Consider the following 16037-nt stretch of genomic DNA (forward strand, 5'->3'; position numbering starts at 1 on the left):
CAGTAAATATCTAAATATATAATCTACATAAGCAAAAGCTGTTTGGGGGAGGGTCCTCAATAATTATTCAGAGCATAAATGGATCCAAGGCATTTGGGGGACCATTCTCTATATTAATGAAATCACAGGCCCATACTAGACCAAATTTACATTTTCAGAAAGCTTTTCAAATTTACAACCCACAGTGTAATTTTCTGAGACAGATAGGAGGCACAAGTTTTATTGTTCCCATTTTACAGATGAGGACATTAAGGAGATTTAAAGAAGAAAAGAAGTTTAGTGTCTTCTAGGTAATTATTTAGTGCCAACCACTTATCTAAACTCAGGCTAGCTCTAGAAGCTGAAAATACAAGCTCTATATATTATACCATATTATCTAGAACAGTGGTCCTCAAACTTTTTAAATAGGGGCCAGTTCCCTGTCCCTCAGACTGTGGGAGGCCGGACTATAGTAAAAACAAAAGCTCACACTCTATCTCCGCCCCTCAGCCCATTTGCCATAACCTGGCGGGCCCATAAACGTCCTTAGCGGGCTGTAATTTGAGAACCCCTGCTCTAGGAAAAAAAGAATGTATATGTGTGTACTTTGTATGTGTGCATAGTATATAGCATGTGTTTATATGCATATGTGTATAGTACATATGTGATGTATATGTATGTATGTTTATATTTATATTGCATATGCATGTGTTTATATCCACATGTTAATTTATGTGTATATGTTTTGATATCTATGTGTGTATTGTGTATATAAAATATAGCTATATGTATGCAATTACATGCATTTATATATGTATATGTGAATATTTACGTGTGTGTATTGTATTTTTGTATATGTGTAGCGTCCATGTGTATATATTGTATATCTTGGCATATCTGTGTATACATGTATGTGTTTAAATATTACTTTCTAATTATTCTTGGCTCCAGCATCTATGAATTTTTAATCCCAGACCACATAGCTTTTAAAAAAATAGTGGCCAACCAATAGCCAGACAGCAGGACTACAAACCAGGATTTAAAAAAAAAGCTCATGGTTATGAGGCATGAGAAGATTTTATCATCAGATTATATGATAGTGTAGAAAGACCCTTAGAACCCAGGATGTCAGAGCTGGGAGGGCCCTTAGAACCTGGGATGTCAGAGCTGGGAGGACCCTTAGAACCCAGGAGGTCAGAGCTGGGAGGGCCCTTAGAACCCAGGAGGTCAGAGTTGGGAGGGCCCTTAGAACCCAGGAGGTCAGAACTGGGAGGGCCCTTAGAACCCAGGAGGTCAGAACTGGGAGGGCCCTTAGAACCCAGGAGGTCAAAGTTGGGAGGGCCCTTAGAACCCAGGAGGTCAGAGTTGGGAGGGCCCTTAGAACCCAGGAGGTCAGAACTGGGAGGGCCCTTAGAACCCAGGAGGTCAGAACTGGGAGGGCCCTTAGAACCCAGAATGTCAGAGCTGGGAGGGCCCTTAGAACCCAGGAGGTCAGAGCTGGGAGGGCCCTTAGAATCTGGGATGTCAGAGCTGGGAGGGCCCTTAGAACCCGGGATGTCAGAGCTGGGAGGGCCCTTAGAACTCAGGAGGTCAGAGCTGGGAGGGCCCTTAGAACCCAGGAGGTCAGACCTGGGAGGGCCCTAAGAATCCAGGAGGTCAGAGCTGGGAGGGCCCTTAGAACCCAGGAGGTCAGAGCTGGGAGGGCCCTTAGAACCCAGGAGATCAGAGCTGGGAGGGCCCTTAGAATCCGGGAGGTCAGAGCTGGGAGGGCCCTTAGACATAGAAGGTCATAACTGGAAACCTCCTCTTCGTTTACTAGGGCATGTGTCTGTGAGGATCTACTGGGCACTGGGGGGTTCCTCTCTAGCTCCTTTTACCAGCTCACTGACCATATTCCTCCATTGCTCAGTCAGGTCTCCATGGTACCAGGTGACCTGAGGCAGAGGCTATAACTTCCTCTCCTCCAAGAGACAAGCTGGTTTTTTTTTTTTTTTTTTTTTTTTTTTTTTTTACTGAAACTGCAAGAAAGGGCAAAGGACATGTGGCCCAAGGATTCCCTTTCCCCACAGCCCACAGTAGGAGAGGCAGTTCCTGGGCTGACTTGTATGTTGGCCTGGCCCTGGGATTGAAGCGATGGAGGCTGGTGGAAGGGACCACCTCCTTGCCCACAGATCTCTCTCGAAGATCCAAAGTTGGATTCTAACTCTTCCCAACCCAAATTCAAAGATTATTTTTAATGCCGCTGGTCTTAGTTTGAGGTTAAGATCAATGGAACTGGAGATGTTCAGCCGGGAGAAGTCTGTGGGTGGAGAGAGCGGAGGGGAGGCTTATACAACAGCTCCACTTGTTGCCTGTGGCCTCAGAGGGCAGAGCCAGGAGCATGTGGCAGAGCTTCAAAGAGTCAGCCAAGAGCGAATTCTTAACCATTAGTATGAGAGATTCATTATTTAGAATTCAATAGAATTAGAAAATCATTAGAATGAGAGCTCACCCAAGGTAGAATCTACCTCCTCCAGTTGGAGGTGGTGAGCTCCCCATCACTGGAGGTATTTTTTAGCAGGGCCTGGAATAAATGGTCACTAAGGGCCCTTAGAACTTATTTCATGATTCTGTAAGTTTGCTGTGTGGCCTTAATCAGGTCCTTTCCTCTCTCTGAGCTGTAGTGAAAGCAATGAAAGGGTGAAACCAAATGGTATCCAAGGCACCTTCCAGCTCCGACATTCTGGGTTCTGAGAGGGCCCTTTAGGGTCCAGGTTTCCTACCACCCTGGCCGTGTTCTCCTTCCTCCGCTTATAAGCTCTGCCTGTGTTTAGAGGGAGCTGTTCTGGTCCCAGGGGAGGTGGAATACCTTATCAGGACATCAGAGCCCCAGGGAGGGGGAGAGAAGGGGCAGGCGGCCACTCTGCGGGTTCTGTCAAGCTCGTGTGCCCAAGGCGCCACAACCCTGTGGAATGTGCTCTGAAGACTAGAATTAAAGGCGGGGTTCCCCTCCCCTCCCCTCAACTCTCCTCTTTCTACAAAACAAATCTGGACACCTCATGCCCTGTAATTCCTCAAGAACCTGGGACAGGGACAACTAGACAGAAAGAGACAGAGAGAAACAGAGATGGAGACACAGAGAAACAGGAGGGAAGGGGATGGAAGGAAGTGGGGGAGAGACAAAGAAATGAGATACAGAGATACAGACAGGAGGAGAGAGGAATGGAGGAGTTTGGGGGAGAGAGAGAGACAGAGAGACAGAGATGGGAGAGAAAGAAAGAGAGAGAGAGAGAGAGAGAGAGGGAGAGAGAGAGAGAGAGAGAGGGAGGGAGAGGGAGAGAGAGAGGGGACAGGAAGGTGATGAGAGAAAGATAGAGACAGAGAGAGAAAGAGTCAGAGAGAAACAGAATCAGAGATAGAGACAGAGCCTGGAGAGGAAGGGAATAAGAAGAGGAGGGGGAGAGACGAGACAGAGAGGAAGGGGAAGGAATAAAGAAAAGAGAGCAGAAGGAGAAGGGAGAGCAGGAAGAGGGGGAGAGAGAGGTAGGGACAGAAAAAGATCAGTTCCTAAGCTCCTCAGTTTGCTTGTCCTCTCTCACACTGGGACCTGTCTCCAGCTGTCCTCCTCTCCAGGGCCTAGGCAAAGGTAGGGGAAGGAACAAGAAGGAAGTATTCCCTTGGCCAATCTTTAGACAAAGTGGAGGTTTTCTGGAGGGGAAGGAGGAAAAGACCCGGAGCCTCCAGAGCATGATTCAGGTTTGGGGCTGAGCTACTCAGGATGGAGATTTCAAAGTTTTGCTAAAAATGGAGTGTCTCCTCCTCCCCTCCTCCAGACCTCCTCCTTCCCTGGCCCTTTCATAACACTTAATCCTATCTTATTCCACTTAATTCTAATAGCAGCCCTTTTCTCCAAAGCACTTAATTCTGTCCAAGAAATTCCAGAGCTCTAGAAATCTTGGACTCCAAATTCCTCATTTACCCACGAGCAAACTGGGCCCCAGAAAATGGAAGTGATGTAGTCAGCTTCCATGGGGCAAAGCTGGAATTCAAATCCAGATTCTCCTTTTCCTTTTGCTTCCAGCACCAGGCCCAGCACTAGGCCCAGCACGCTACTGGGCGCACCATAACTGACTCAGCAAGATGGGGATTAAGTGCTGAATGTCTCTCTCTGCCTGATAAGCATGTAATGTCAGAGCTACCTAAAAATTCTTCGGGCAGACAGGACGACATTCCTCAACCCAACCACTGCCCCCTCCCCCAAATACACCATAATTACCTCAGCTTGTGGCCCAAGGCCCATGAACCCCACCTTCTGTAAAGCTCTGCTCCAAGGAGAGAAAGGGGAAGAAGAGCAGGAGGGGCACGAATAAGGGTCCAAACAGGAAAAGAACCAGGAGAGAAGAGCTTGAAAGAGGGGTGAGCTAATCCATAGCATTTTAGAGCAAAAAGGAACCTTGGAGACCATTTTAGTCCAACCTTCCCATAATGCAGATGAGGAAATTAAGACCCAGTAAGGGAAAGTGACTCAAAAAGCATCATATGTAGAGTACAGAAAGCCTCCAGTTTCTGACACTTGGCAGGATATCCAACCTCCTGTCTTTCATTATCTGTAAATGGGGATAATAATAGCACCCACCTCACAGGATTGTAATGAGGGTCAAATGAGATCATGTGTGTGAGGGCCTTTGTAAACTTTACATAAACATCTATGTGTGTGTAGACTCACATACACACATATATAAAATTTTATGCAAATTGGAAGGAAGTATATAAATGAGGATAAAATTATATAAATTGGGATAGGAACTGTACATGTAATTTCATAGGCATGGGAAATTCCCAGATAAAGAAATTCCCTCTCCCTATATAACATATCTGTAATATAACATTTAGACATTTGCCCAGTTCTCTGAGAGGTTTTGCTTGCCCAGAGTTTTGCAGTCAGAAATGTGAGAGGCAGATTCTGAACCCAGAACTTTCTGTCTCTGAGCTGCCTTTGCATACTATATAATAGATATGAAATATTATTATTGATTAATAGTTAAATGGTTAATAATTAATTAAAAGATAGTAAAAGCCAGAAGAGACACTGACTCCAAGTCTTGTACTTCCCTAATGCTATATTGTGTACAAATAGCTACAGACACAACTGTTTCCTTGGTTTCTCCCTTCCAAAAGGCTCCCTGTGCTCGGAGCTTCATTCCTGGGGCCATATGAAACAGGGGAATCCGCTTGTGTTTCCAACAGAGCCGCAGAGAAGCCAGAGGCTTCTCATCCAGTTCACACCATAATAGGAGATGCCTGTTTCAATTCAACAATTTTTTATAAAATGCCCCCTATGTGATTGATCAGCAGTGGGGTAAATAAAAGAAAAATTATATCATTCTTGATCTCAAAGAACTTAAAATCCAATGATGGGAGAAACAGATATAAATCTAGAAATATAAACAAAGTAAGGTCAGCAGGTCACTTTGATGGTAGGAGAAACCATGGCCCATAACATGCCGAGCCTAGAGTCAGGAATTCTCATCTTTCTGAGTTCAAATCTGGCCTCAGACACTTCCTAGCTGTATGCCTCTGGGCAAGTGACTTTGCCATTTGCCTCAGTTTCTACTAAGAAAATCCCAAATGAGGTAACAAAAGTTGGATATGACTGAACAACAATAACAAACCAAAATGTGCAAGGAGGCACTGTGCTAAAACCCTGGATATAAAGAAAAACAAATGCCCTCAAGGACTTACATTCTAATGAGGAAGACACTGTAAATAACTAAGGATATGCAAGATTGCTACAGAGTAGATGGATGATAATACTAGAGGGGGAGACTACCACTGTGGGTTAGGAGAAGGGGCGGAAGGCAGAGGAGGGCCTGAGAAAAGCCTCACTGGAAGTTGAAATTTGAGTTGAGTCTTGGAGAAAGCCAAAGAAAGCAAGAGAAGGGAGAGCATTCCAGGACATGGAGTACATATAATCAATACAAGATAAATAAAAGGGAGATGTTACACCATGTGCCAGCAATAAAAACAAATAAGCCAGTATAGCTGGATGCTAGAGGATGTGGGAAGGAAGGAGGAGCTCGCCACTAGTCAACCTTCAGTAAGGAGGGAACTCAGAGCTCATCCAGTTCAAGCTTTTCATTTGATAAGTGAGAAAACTGGGCTCCCAGAGCAGAGCGGTCCACTGGATCTGAATCCAGCACAGTTTCCTCTGTTCTAGTAAAATGCTTTCATTCCTTCCTAGGCATTTTCTCTTAACTCTCTGGACTTTCTCTACAGCCAGAGAAAATGACTAGAGTCAAGAATGTTTCATTCATGGAGTAGACAGGAATGTAGGAAGGGGCTAGGTTATAAAATGGCAAACAGGGTATTTCATATTAGATCCTAGAGGTAATGGAGAGCCATTATAGATTATTAAGTATGGTGAAGCAAAAGGGAGAACAGGGTCAACCCTGAACTTTAGGAAAATAACTTTGATGGCTAAATGGAGGATGAACTTCATTGGGGAGAGACTTTAGGCAGGCAGACCACCCCACTCTCCAGCAGCTATCATGATATTGCAAGAGTGAAGTAACAGGGTCAGAAGAGAGAAAGGAGTATATTTGAGAAAGGTTACATAGGTGAGATAGACAAGAGATGATGCAGAGGTGAAATAGATGAGAGATGTTGCTGAGGTGAAATAGACAATAGATGCTAGAGGTGAGATGAACTAGAGATGCTGAGGTGAAATGGGCAAGAGATGCTAGAGGTGAAATGAACTAGAGATGCTGTAGAAGTGAAATGGGAAAGAGATATTTGCAGATATGAAATAGACAAGAGATGCTACTGAGATGAAATGGACAAGAGATGCTAAAGAGGTAAAATAAACTTGAGATGCTGTAGAGGTGAAATGGGCAAGAGATGTTTCAGAGGTGAAATGGACAGACCACAGCTAGAGCCTGATGTGGCAAGTGAGATTGAGGAATCTACGATGACTCCGAGGTTGGGAGCCTGGTGTTGTCCTCTATAGTAATAGAAAATATAGGAGGTGGGGAAGGTTTAAGGGGAAGGAAAATAAATCCTGTATTGGAGACATTGATCATAGATCTAAAGTTGGAAAACAGCTCTGGAGCCATCTAAATCAACTCCCTCATTTTGCAGGTGAGGAAACTGACATCCAAGGAAGTGAAGTGAGTTACCCAATATCATAGGAATACTAAATACCACAGGATTACAGACTGAATGTCTCCAATGGACTTACTAGCTTTAAATCTATGAGCACTTTGAAAAGGTCACCATGAGGAAAGAGATAATGATTTGATAAGGGCAAAGCAAAAGGATTGATGAGAGGTAGTGAGTTAGCTGAGATGATGTACTTCAAATATCTAATGGGTGGCCATACTGATGGTCACCTTTTCTCCTGATCCAATCACAGAAGACCAGGAAAAGATGGACTGCACATGAACCATAAAGTATAGACTCTATCAGACCTATAAAGGTCAGTGGTCAAGGCAAAGGGAAACAAGCCTTTGAGTTTCTTGTTGGTTGAACAATAGAATCCTGGCCCTTTGGGGAGAGATTTAGACAACATATGAGGCACTAAGAAAAAAATGAAAGAGAGCGGTAATGCTAAAGTGGGAGAACCTGGGAAAAGGATAAGAAGGATAAAAGGGAAGAAGTCTAAGAAGGAAGGAAAGCCTAAAAATCTGGTTTACTCAAGAAAGTGGCAAAGGCTAAAGACTAAAAGCAAAGATGGGTTTTTGGACTATGGAAGGAACACCCAACATGGAGCTCTGGGGACCAGATTAGTTAGATCCCTGAGGATCATGGAAAAAGAATGCCACTGCCAGGCAGTCACCAGCAAGCAGGACAGGTCAAAAAGAAGTCAGAATAAAAGAGAAAGAGCTCAGTAACAGGAACCTCCACAAACTAAGAAATGAAGGACTGGGAAATGCGAAAAAAGTCAACTCCCCTTCTACAGGTTTGTGCTGCATGATCTTTAAAGTCCCTCCCCCCCCCCCCCCCCAAAAAAAAAAGATCTGGGAAGGGGCAGCTAGGTGGCGTAGTGGATAGAGCACCAGCCCTGAATTCAGGAGGACCTGAGTTCAAAGATGATCTCAGACACTTAACGCTTCCTAGCTGTGTGACCCTGGGCAAGTCACTTAACCCCAGCCTCAGAAAAAATAAATAAATAAAAAAAAATAAAAAATAAAGTCCCTCCCCAACTGTGACGTTCTCTGTTCAAAGGGAGGTCCTGGTCCTAACATTCTGAATTGTAAAGGTCCTCGCTTTGACATTCTGTGTTCTAAAGTCCCTTCAAACTCTAAAATTTTATATTCTGAGATTCATTCTAACTGATATTCTATGCTTTAAACTTCTTTGAATGTTATTTATAGGAGAGAGACAGACACAGAGAAAGGGGGAGGGAGGGAGGGAGGGATTTATTTGGGAAATTGTAGCACCTGGGCATCATAGAACATTACTTCACTGTAAGAATTAATACGAAGAATTTAGAGAAATTTAGGAAGACATGTAGGAAGGGATACAAAATGACAGAAGCAGAACTCAAGGAACATTTACATGATGACCACAAGGATGTGAAAGAAAATAAGTAGGAAGGCTTCCGAAGTCTGATCAAAGATGAGGAGGGGAAGGGTACCTCCAGCCTCCTCAAAGAGAGAGATGATCAATACAAGTGCAAACTAGGAGGATACTGCCAGACATGGTCAGTGCATTGACTTGATTGTATTTCTTTGTCCAATAGTGAGTTTTAGTGGAAATCTGGGGAGAATCATTAGGAAGTGATAATGTTTCCCCCCCCCCATACACACACTTACACACACCAAAGATTATCAATAAAACACCAACCAAAGATGGGGAGGGGAGAAGAAATCAGGAAAGGAAGAAGAGGGACAAGCCACCAGTCCAGCTGAGGTTTAGAGCTCTTCAAAGTCTTTTTCGGTTTTGTTAATTAATACTCATTAACCTCCTCCACCCTACGGGGCTCTGACTCTGAACCTTTGGGCTGCCAATTAAGACTCAGATTAGCTGGACTGCATTGTTTGGGGTTTTGTTCAGGCTTAGGCTCTCTCTTTATTGCTATGACAGGGTAGGGATCTTGGCCAAGGTCCATGCCCTCGAGGCGCTCGGTCAGGGAAGTAGGAAGGCCTTGGTGGGAGGGAGAACAGGGCAGGCTGGAATCATCCCAATGAATCAGGGGTCATGAGGTGGCTTCCTTGCCCCTTCTCCATCTGAGACTGTTTGACAAGGTTACCAAGACTCCTTTTAGCCGCATGGGGTAGATGAGATATGGGAGGAGGGGATGTGGTTTTGCTGCCCAAGCTAAGAGGGTCGAACTGGAAAGCTGTTTCTTTTAAGAAGAAAACATTCAAGGTTAGAGCCATCAAGCAATTAACGGCCAAAAGGCAAATATTTCTCCAAACCAAGTCTCATCGGCTCCTTTGGGGTAATTAATCACTTCCCGTGAAGTCACCTCGTGACATCCCATTAACTCTCTCCAGGAGCCTGAGAGGTTGGCAAAGTCAGGTGTTTGGCAAGGGGTGTCCCCCAGGGGCGCCACCCCCTCCTTGAACCTGGCCAGTCAGCAGCAGTTAGCCCCCAGGCTGGTGAGAAATATCTGCCAGGCCTAGGGGAGCCAAGGTCCTTGCCTCTAAGACGCTCCTCCCTGGGAGATGAGAGGGAGAGCTTCTGGCAAGAAGAACAAGCTTAGCTGCTGCCTCTGGCCAACAAGGCACCCTCTACCAGTGTGGCCAATTGAGAAGACACATGAGGTGGACTTCCCAGCTCTGCTACCTGCTAATTGTACCACCTGGGTCTCTGTTTTCTTCTTTGTAAACTAAAAGGGCTAGACCAGATGACTCCTCCCTCCACTGAAGGTCGTTCTGTGCTCTCCCTCTACCACCCATCCAGCTCACTATTACTGCCCTCCTTACTAGGAAGTTCTGAGTCTAACCTTGACTTCTCTGACTTAGAAGTAGGATGATTTTTCTCATCTCAAGCCTTCCCAAATAGGGCTGTAAAAGGAGACATCACCAGGACCCAAGACTTGAACCTGAAAGAACCTTGGAGACAGGTTCATTCAACTGCCTCCTTTTATAGTGTAGTGTGGAAAAGGACACCCAGCAAGAATAAGAAATTTGGGATGATGGGAACCTTGGCTTCTGGTTAAAACCCCGGCTCCCCTTCCACTAAGCACTCTGAACCTTCTCCCTGCCAAACCAGCCAACAACAGAGCCAGAAGCGGCCACAGCTCCCTCTCCTTCCTCCACCATGTTGGAATGTCACTTCTGAAAAGGACTCTAAAGTTCGCTTCTTGAACTATGGTTCACGACTCCATGTGGGGCCATGAAATAATGATTTATTCTTGGTAAATTGATTAGTATACCTATTTTATATATCCATCTACTCAGGGTCATGTAAATTTTTCTCAGCAAAAAGGGAGTGAGAGTGGGAAAGTTTTCCAGTATTACCCTGATGTAAAGTACTTGGAGATCCCCAAAGATCCTGCCCTTCTAGGTAGCATCCTTCATGAACATCTCCCCCTTTCTTCTGAGAGGTTTGGAAAGGAGGCATTGGACACACTAAGAGAAGCCACATGGAATGACAAATAGGAAGGAGTGGGACCTGGAGTCAGTGGATTCATAACCTGTCTTAGACCCTGGGCAAGATATTTATTTGCCTCATGCCTCAGTTTCTTTATCTGTATAATGGGATGGTAATAACAGCTCCTTAATAGGGGATTTGTAAGGCTCAAAAAGGATCCTGTCTGCCAGGTGATTTGTAAACATTTTCAAGCTCAGTAGCAATGTAAATGCTGTAATTATCCCGGAGGTTTTGGAGGTTTTAGTTCAAGCTCATATTTTGGGGGTGTTCCTGGTGCAGGGGATAGAAGCTTTCTAGAAGGGGAGGGAGACATAGCTGAGAGTATCTGTGGCTTCCAAAGGTCCACAGCCTTTAGCCTAAAAACAGAAGAAAGAAATGGATAACAATGAGGGTACCGGCTCCCATTACTCCAGGGATCTAAACATGGTAGAGTATTTTTCTTAGGATACTGGGGCCAGTCAGGCAGTTTCATAGATGAGATCACTGAGGCCCCAGGAGATGGAGGGATGTGGAGAGGGTCAACATAAGGGTGGGATTTCAGTCCCGGCCTTCCTGGCTTTGACTCCAGGATGCTCGACACCATTTCAATCTTAGGGGCCAGTACCTTTGGGATGTTGGGACCTCTCCCGAAGCAGGAAATTTCTACCTCATCTACCATGTATCCCTACCTCTGTGGGGATGCCAGTTGGCTTAAGACTGGACTTTATGGGAAATACCTTTTCTCTTTGTTACCCTCCCCTTGAAACTGGATTAGGATCACAGAGCTAGAAGATGCCTTAGAAGTCATCTAGTTCACCCCCTGATTTGACCAATGGGGAAACTGAGGCACAAAGGTTATGTGATTTGCTCAGGTTCTCATGGGTAATGATGGACAGAGCTGGGATCTGAACCTCAGCCCTCTCCCTCCAAATACAGCCCTCTTTTCACTGGGCTACCCTGACTCTTGTCAATGGGCTCAGAGCTCTCATAGATTTGGAGCTTAGAGGTCATCTAATTCAACCTCTTGTACAGATGAGGAAACTGAGGTACAGAGAAAGTAAAATGACTATTAAGTGGCAGAACCACCAAGATTTGAACTCAGGTGCTCTGCCCCCAAATCCACTTTTGTTATTTCAAAGAAGAAAGTTAATAAGACAGAAACAATGACCAACTCATCAGGTCTCAGAATCCAAAGGATTATCATAGATATTATAAAACAACTCTTGGCCCAGCAAATGTGCCCTATGATATCCCTAGCAAGGATCACCTAGCCCCACAAGAAAAGAAGAGCTCTCGTTCCAAATATTCACAAAATAGTGACCTCACAACAACCCAATGTGGTATTTAGCATATTATTCCTCCCATTTCACAGATGAGAAAACTGAGGCTCAGAAAAATGGAAGGGTTTGCTCATAGTTTCACAACTAGCAAGTATACCTTGAACTCATATCCTCCCACTTCAGATCTGCACCTAAATTTATGGAGGAACTAAGAAAAGATTCAAACTAGGTCAGCTTGGACTAGCTAGTAGGACCCAGGTAAAGTTCTCCAGAACCAGATAGGGATAGATTCTCTTCTCAGGCTGAGCTTCCTTTCTCGGGACCCACCTAATGCCGCAAAAAAAAGTCACAATCTCTAACACCTTTGCTGGGGCAAAAAAACCAGGGAGTAATCAAAACTAGAAAGGTCCTTGGAACACAGAATTTCAGAGCAGAAGGAACCCTAGAACACAGGATGCTAGACCTAGAAGGGCCATTAGAACCCAGAATATCAGAACTAGGGGGTTTCTAAAATCCAGAATGTCAAAACTGGGACATTCTTTAGGAGAGAGAATATCAGAGGAAGAAGGGACCTTAAAACACAAACTGTCAGAGCTGGGAAAGACTAAGGAACACACGATATTAGAGATGGAGGGTCCTTAGGACACAAACTGTCAGAGCTGGGAGGTTCCTTAGAACACAGACTATTAGAGCTGGAAGTGTCTTTAGAACCAGAATGTCAGAGCTGAGGGGACTTAGAACACAGGTTATTAGAGATGGAGGCTTCTTAGAACACAAACTGTCAGAGCTGGAACAGTCTTTAGAACCCAGAATGGAGGGAGAGAAACCATCTAATCCAATCCTTTCATTTTACAAAGGAGGAAACTGAGTCCCAAAGAAGAGAAATCACTCAAAAATTGAGCACAATTGGTCAGCGGCAGAACAGAACTGAAACTAGACATCTCAGTCTCCTGACTCCCAATTCAAGACAGAGCCCAAATCAGCAAGACTAAGAAAACCCAGATTTATCCAAATTCTGAAAGAAGCAAGAGATCTTCTACCTCTATTGTCCTTCCTCTCCTGTAAACTTCCCAGTCCCCTTATTTCCTTAGCTCACTACACCCTCAATAAATAAACTTTTTGTCCCAGTCCCCGAAAGCTCAGAAATTGGTGGGAGGACCAGATGTGATTCCCTCCCTCCCAAGATCCTAGTTCTGAGGTTCCTGATTTTGGACTCCCCCCAACGCCCCGCTCCTCTCTGTCTGTCTCTGTCTCTGTCTCTGTCTCTGTCTCTGTCTCTATCTCTGTCTCTCTCTGTCTCTGTCTCTCTGTCTTTGTCTCTCTCAATGTCTCTGTCTCTGTCTCTCTGTCTCTCACTGTCTCTGTTTCTCTGTCTCTGTCTCTGTCTCTCTCACTATCTCTGTCTCTCTCTCTGTCTCTTTCTCTGTCTCTGTCTCTCTGTCTCTGCCTCTCTCTCTGTCTCTGCCTCTCTCTCTGTCTCTGTCTCTCTCTCTGTCTGTCTCTCTGTCTCTGTCTCTCTCTGTCTCTCTCACTGTCTCTGTCTCTCTGTCTCTGTCTCTGTCTCTCTCTGTCTCTCTCTTCCACACACACACACACACACCCCCAGCCCCGCTCTCCAGTTGATCTTCCCGAGCTGCTTCCCATGGAAGCAGGTAGCAGAGTTCCTCCCTCCCTGGCGCTCCTGCGGCTCCGCCTTTTTTCCTGTCAAAACATCTTTCCCTGTGGCCGGGCTCGGGACCGTTTCCAGTGGGACCTTAACCGGACTCCCCCCCGCCCCCGAGCGCGAGAGCTCGGAACACATTCTCCCCCCCGCCCCCCGCCCCCCCAGTTCCTGGAAGGCCGAGAGCCCGCGTGGCGCGGAGAGCCGGACGCTTCTTACCCGTAGATGTCCAGCGCGACCTCGGTGCCCACCACACACACGGCGTGCGTGGGCTTCCGCAGGGACAGCCGGATGGCTCTCTGTTGGGCCATGCCGAGCGGGCTGGGCGCAGCAGGGCGCGGGCGCCTCCCCCCTCCGGAGCCGGCCCGCGCGGTCCCCAGGCTCCGGCAGGTGAGGCACGCTGAGCAGAGCCGGCACTGATGGGCTGCCCTCCTCCACCTGCCTTTTAATTTCGCCCTGTGACCTGATTAGCTCCAGCCCTTGTCCCCACCTCCTGGCCGCGTGCCCGGGGCTCCGGCACGAGAGGCTAACACGCTGTCAAGCTGGCGGCGGGAGACCGTCAGGTGGGGAAACCACCTGAGGGAAGGGGGGGTGCTCTCGGCCCCCGGGGCAGACAGAAGCGCGGGGTGATCCCATGGGTTCCCTGCTTGTGACGTGGACTTGGAAACGCGCTTACTCGCTGTCCTTTCGGAAGAACGCACCTTACACTTCATCTTGTCCAGCTCCTTGATTGTACAGAAAGAGAAACTGAGGCTGGGGGAGGATCAATGACTGACCCATCTCCATATGGGTAAAAAGTGGGTTTAGTTCAGCTCCAACTAGAACCAGCGCTCTTTCCTTTACACCTGCCGTCTACGGACACGCTGATGGCACACTCAGCTTCTGCTTGGACTATTCCACCCCCTCCCCCTCCATCCCCTTCCCCATCCCTACAGACCAGCTGGCCCAGCTTAGATCTGGGAGCCGGGCGTGCCTGGGGCCATTAGACCACCAGTTTTGATGTTCCCTTTGTGGATTCTGGGGATGAGGGCTTAGCATCTTTCATCAGTCCCTGAGAAGGACCACAGAGGGTCTGAAAAAAGAAGTGGGGAAAAGGACCTGAAAAAATAATGTTAAAAACCCGATTATCTCGTTAGTCCCTGAACCCCTCCCCCAATCAGCCAACTAATAAGAAACTATTAAGCGTTTTACATATCTCAGACATTGTATTAAGTGATAGAGATAAAAAGAAAAGGCAAAAAAAATGCTCCTTCCTCTCAGAGGACTAACTTTATAAAGAGGGACAACTGCAAATAACTGCATATATACAGGGTCCAGAGAGAAGATACAAAGCAATCTCAAAGCACTGTGTCTGTTGATGGAGGAGTGAGCGTGGCTGCCAGGACAAGAAAAGTCTTTTCTTAGATTGTTAAATCCAATATATGTATACACATTTACCTTTATACATTTATATTTATATGTTTATTTATATTTATATACATTTATATACATGTTTACATTTATACAATTATCTTGCTGTATAAGAAAAATCAGATCAAAAAGGAAAAAATAAGGAAGAAAATAAAATTCAAGCAAAAAAACCCAACAAAAAGAGTGAAAAAGCTGTGCTGTGATCCACACTCAGTTCCCACAGTCCTCTCTCTGAGGTCATAAGCCTCTCTTCATCAAAAGATCATTGGAACTGGCCTCAAATCATCTTATTGTTGAAGAGCCATGTCCATAAGAATTGATCATCATATAGTCTTATTGTTGCCCTATATAATGATCTCCTGGTCCTGCTCATTTCACTCAGCATCAGTTGATGTAAGTCTCTCCAAGCCTCTCTGAAATCATCCTGCTGGTCATTTCTTACAGAACAATAATATTCCATAACATTCATATACCACAATTTATTCAGCCATTCTCCAATTGATAGACATCCATTCATTTTCTAGTTTCTAGCCACTACAAAGAGGGCTGCCACAAACATTTTTGCACATACGGGTCCCTTTCCCTTCTTTAAGATCTCTCTGGGATACAAGCCCAATAGAAACACTGCTGGATCAAAGGCTATGCACAGTGTGATAGCCCTTTGGGCATAGTTCCATTTTGTTGAGCTGAGTCTTTAAAGAAGTCCAGAGGCAAAAGTTTTACACTCAAAATATCTCAGCTCTGCCAGGTACCGTGATCTGCTCTGTAAAAGCTCAGTTTCTTTGTCCTTGCCTGCAGAGAGCTTCTAGTCTGAAGGCAGAGGAGACAGTCTTTGCCCTTGGGTAGTATACACTCAGGGAGCACCGCAGTTCCTGACTTCCGGGATCTCCTGGGAGACAGGACATCGGAGACCCTGACTTCAGAGAATCTCCAGTCTAATAATAGTGACTGCAATGTCATGATAACAGCAACAATTAGCATTTATATGGCACTTCAATGTTTTCAAAGCACTTTACTAATACCATCTCATTCAGTTCTCACTGCCTGGAAGGCAGATACTACTTTATTATCCCTACTTTCCAGCTAAAGAAACTGAGGCAGACATAATAAGGAAACTGAGGCAGACATAATAAGGAAACTGAGGCAGACAT

General features: G+C 45.6%; 1 protein-coding gene across 2 annotated transcripts in view; it reads right to left on the reverse strand.

Annotated features, from left to right (window-relative positions):
* Positions 1-16037, reverse strand: part of LOC141564084 (protein-arginine deiminase type-1-like) — a 386771-nt gene that overhangs the window by 39332 nt on the left and 331402 nt on the right. The window contains exon 2 of one of the 2 annotated variants that reach the window (XM_074306120.1): positions 13696-13846. In XM_074306120.1, coding sequence (XP_074162221.1) covers positions 13696-13787 — 92 coding nt within the window. In that variant the 5' untranslated portion in view covers positions 13788-13846. Of the gene's footprint in view, positions 1-13695; positions 13908-16037 lie in introns of those variants that run through there. The other variant, XM_074306121.1, reaches the window with a different exon arrangement.

This window comes from Sminthopsis crassicaudata, chromosome 3, assembly GCF_048593235.1.
Source record: "Sminthopsis crassicaudata isolate SCR6 chromosome 3, ASM4859323v1, whole genome shotgun sequence".
Lineage (NCBI taxonomy): Eukaryota > Metazoa > Chordata > Mammalia > Dasyuromorphia > Dasyuridae > Sminthopsis > Sminthopsis crassicaudata.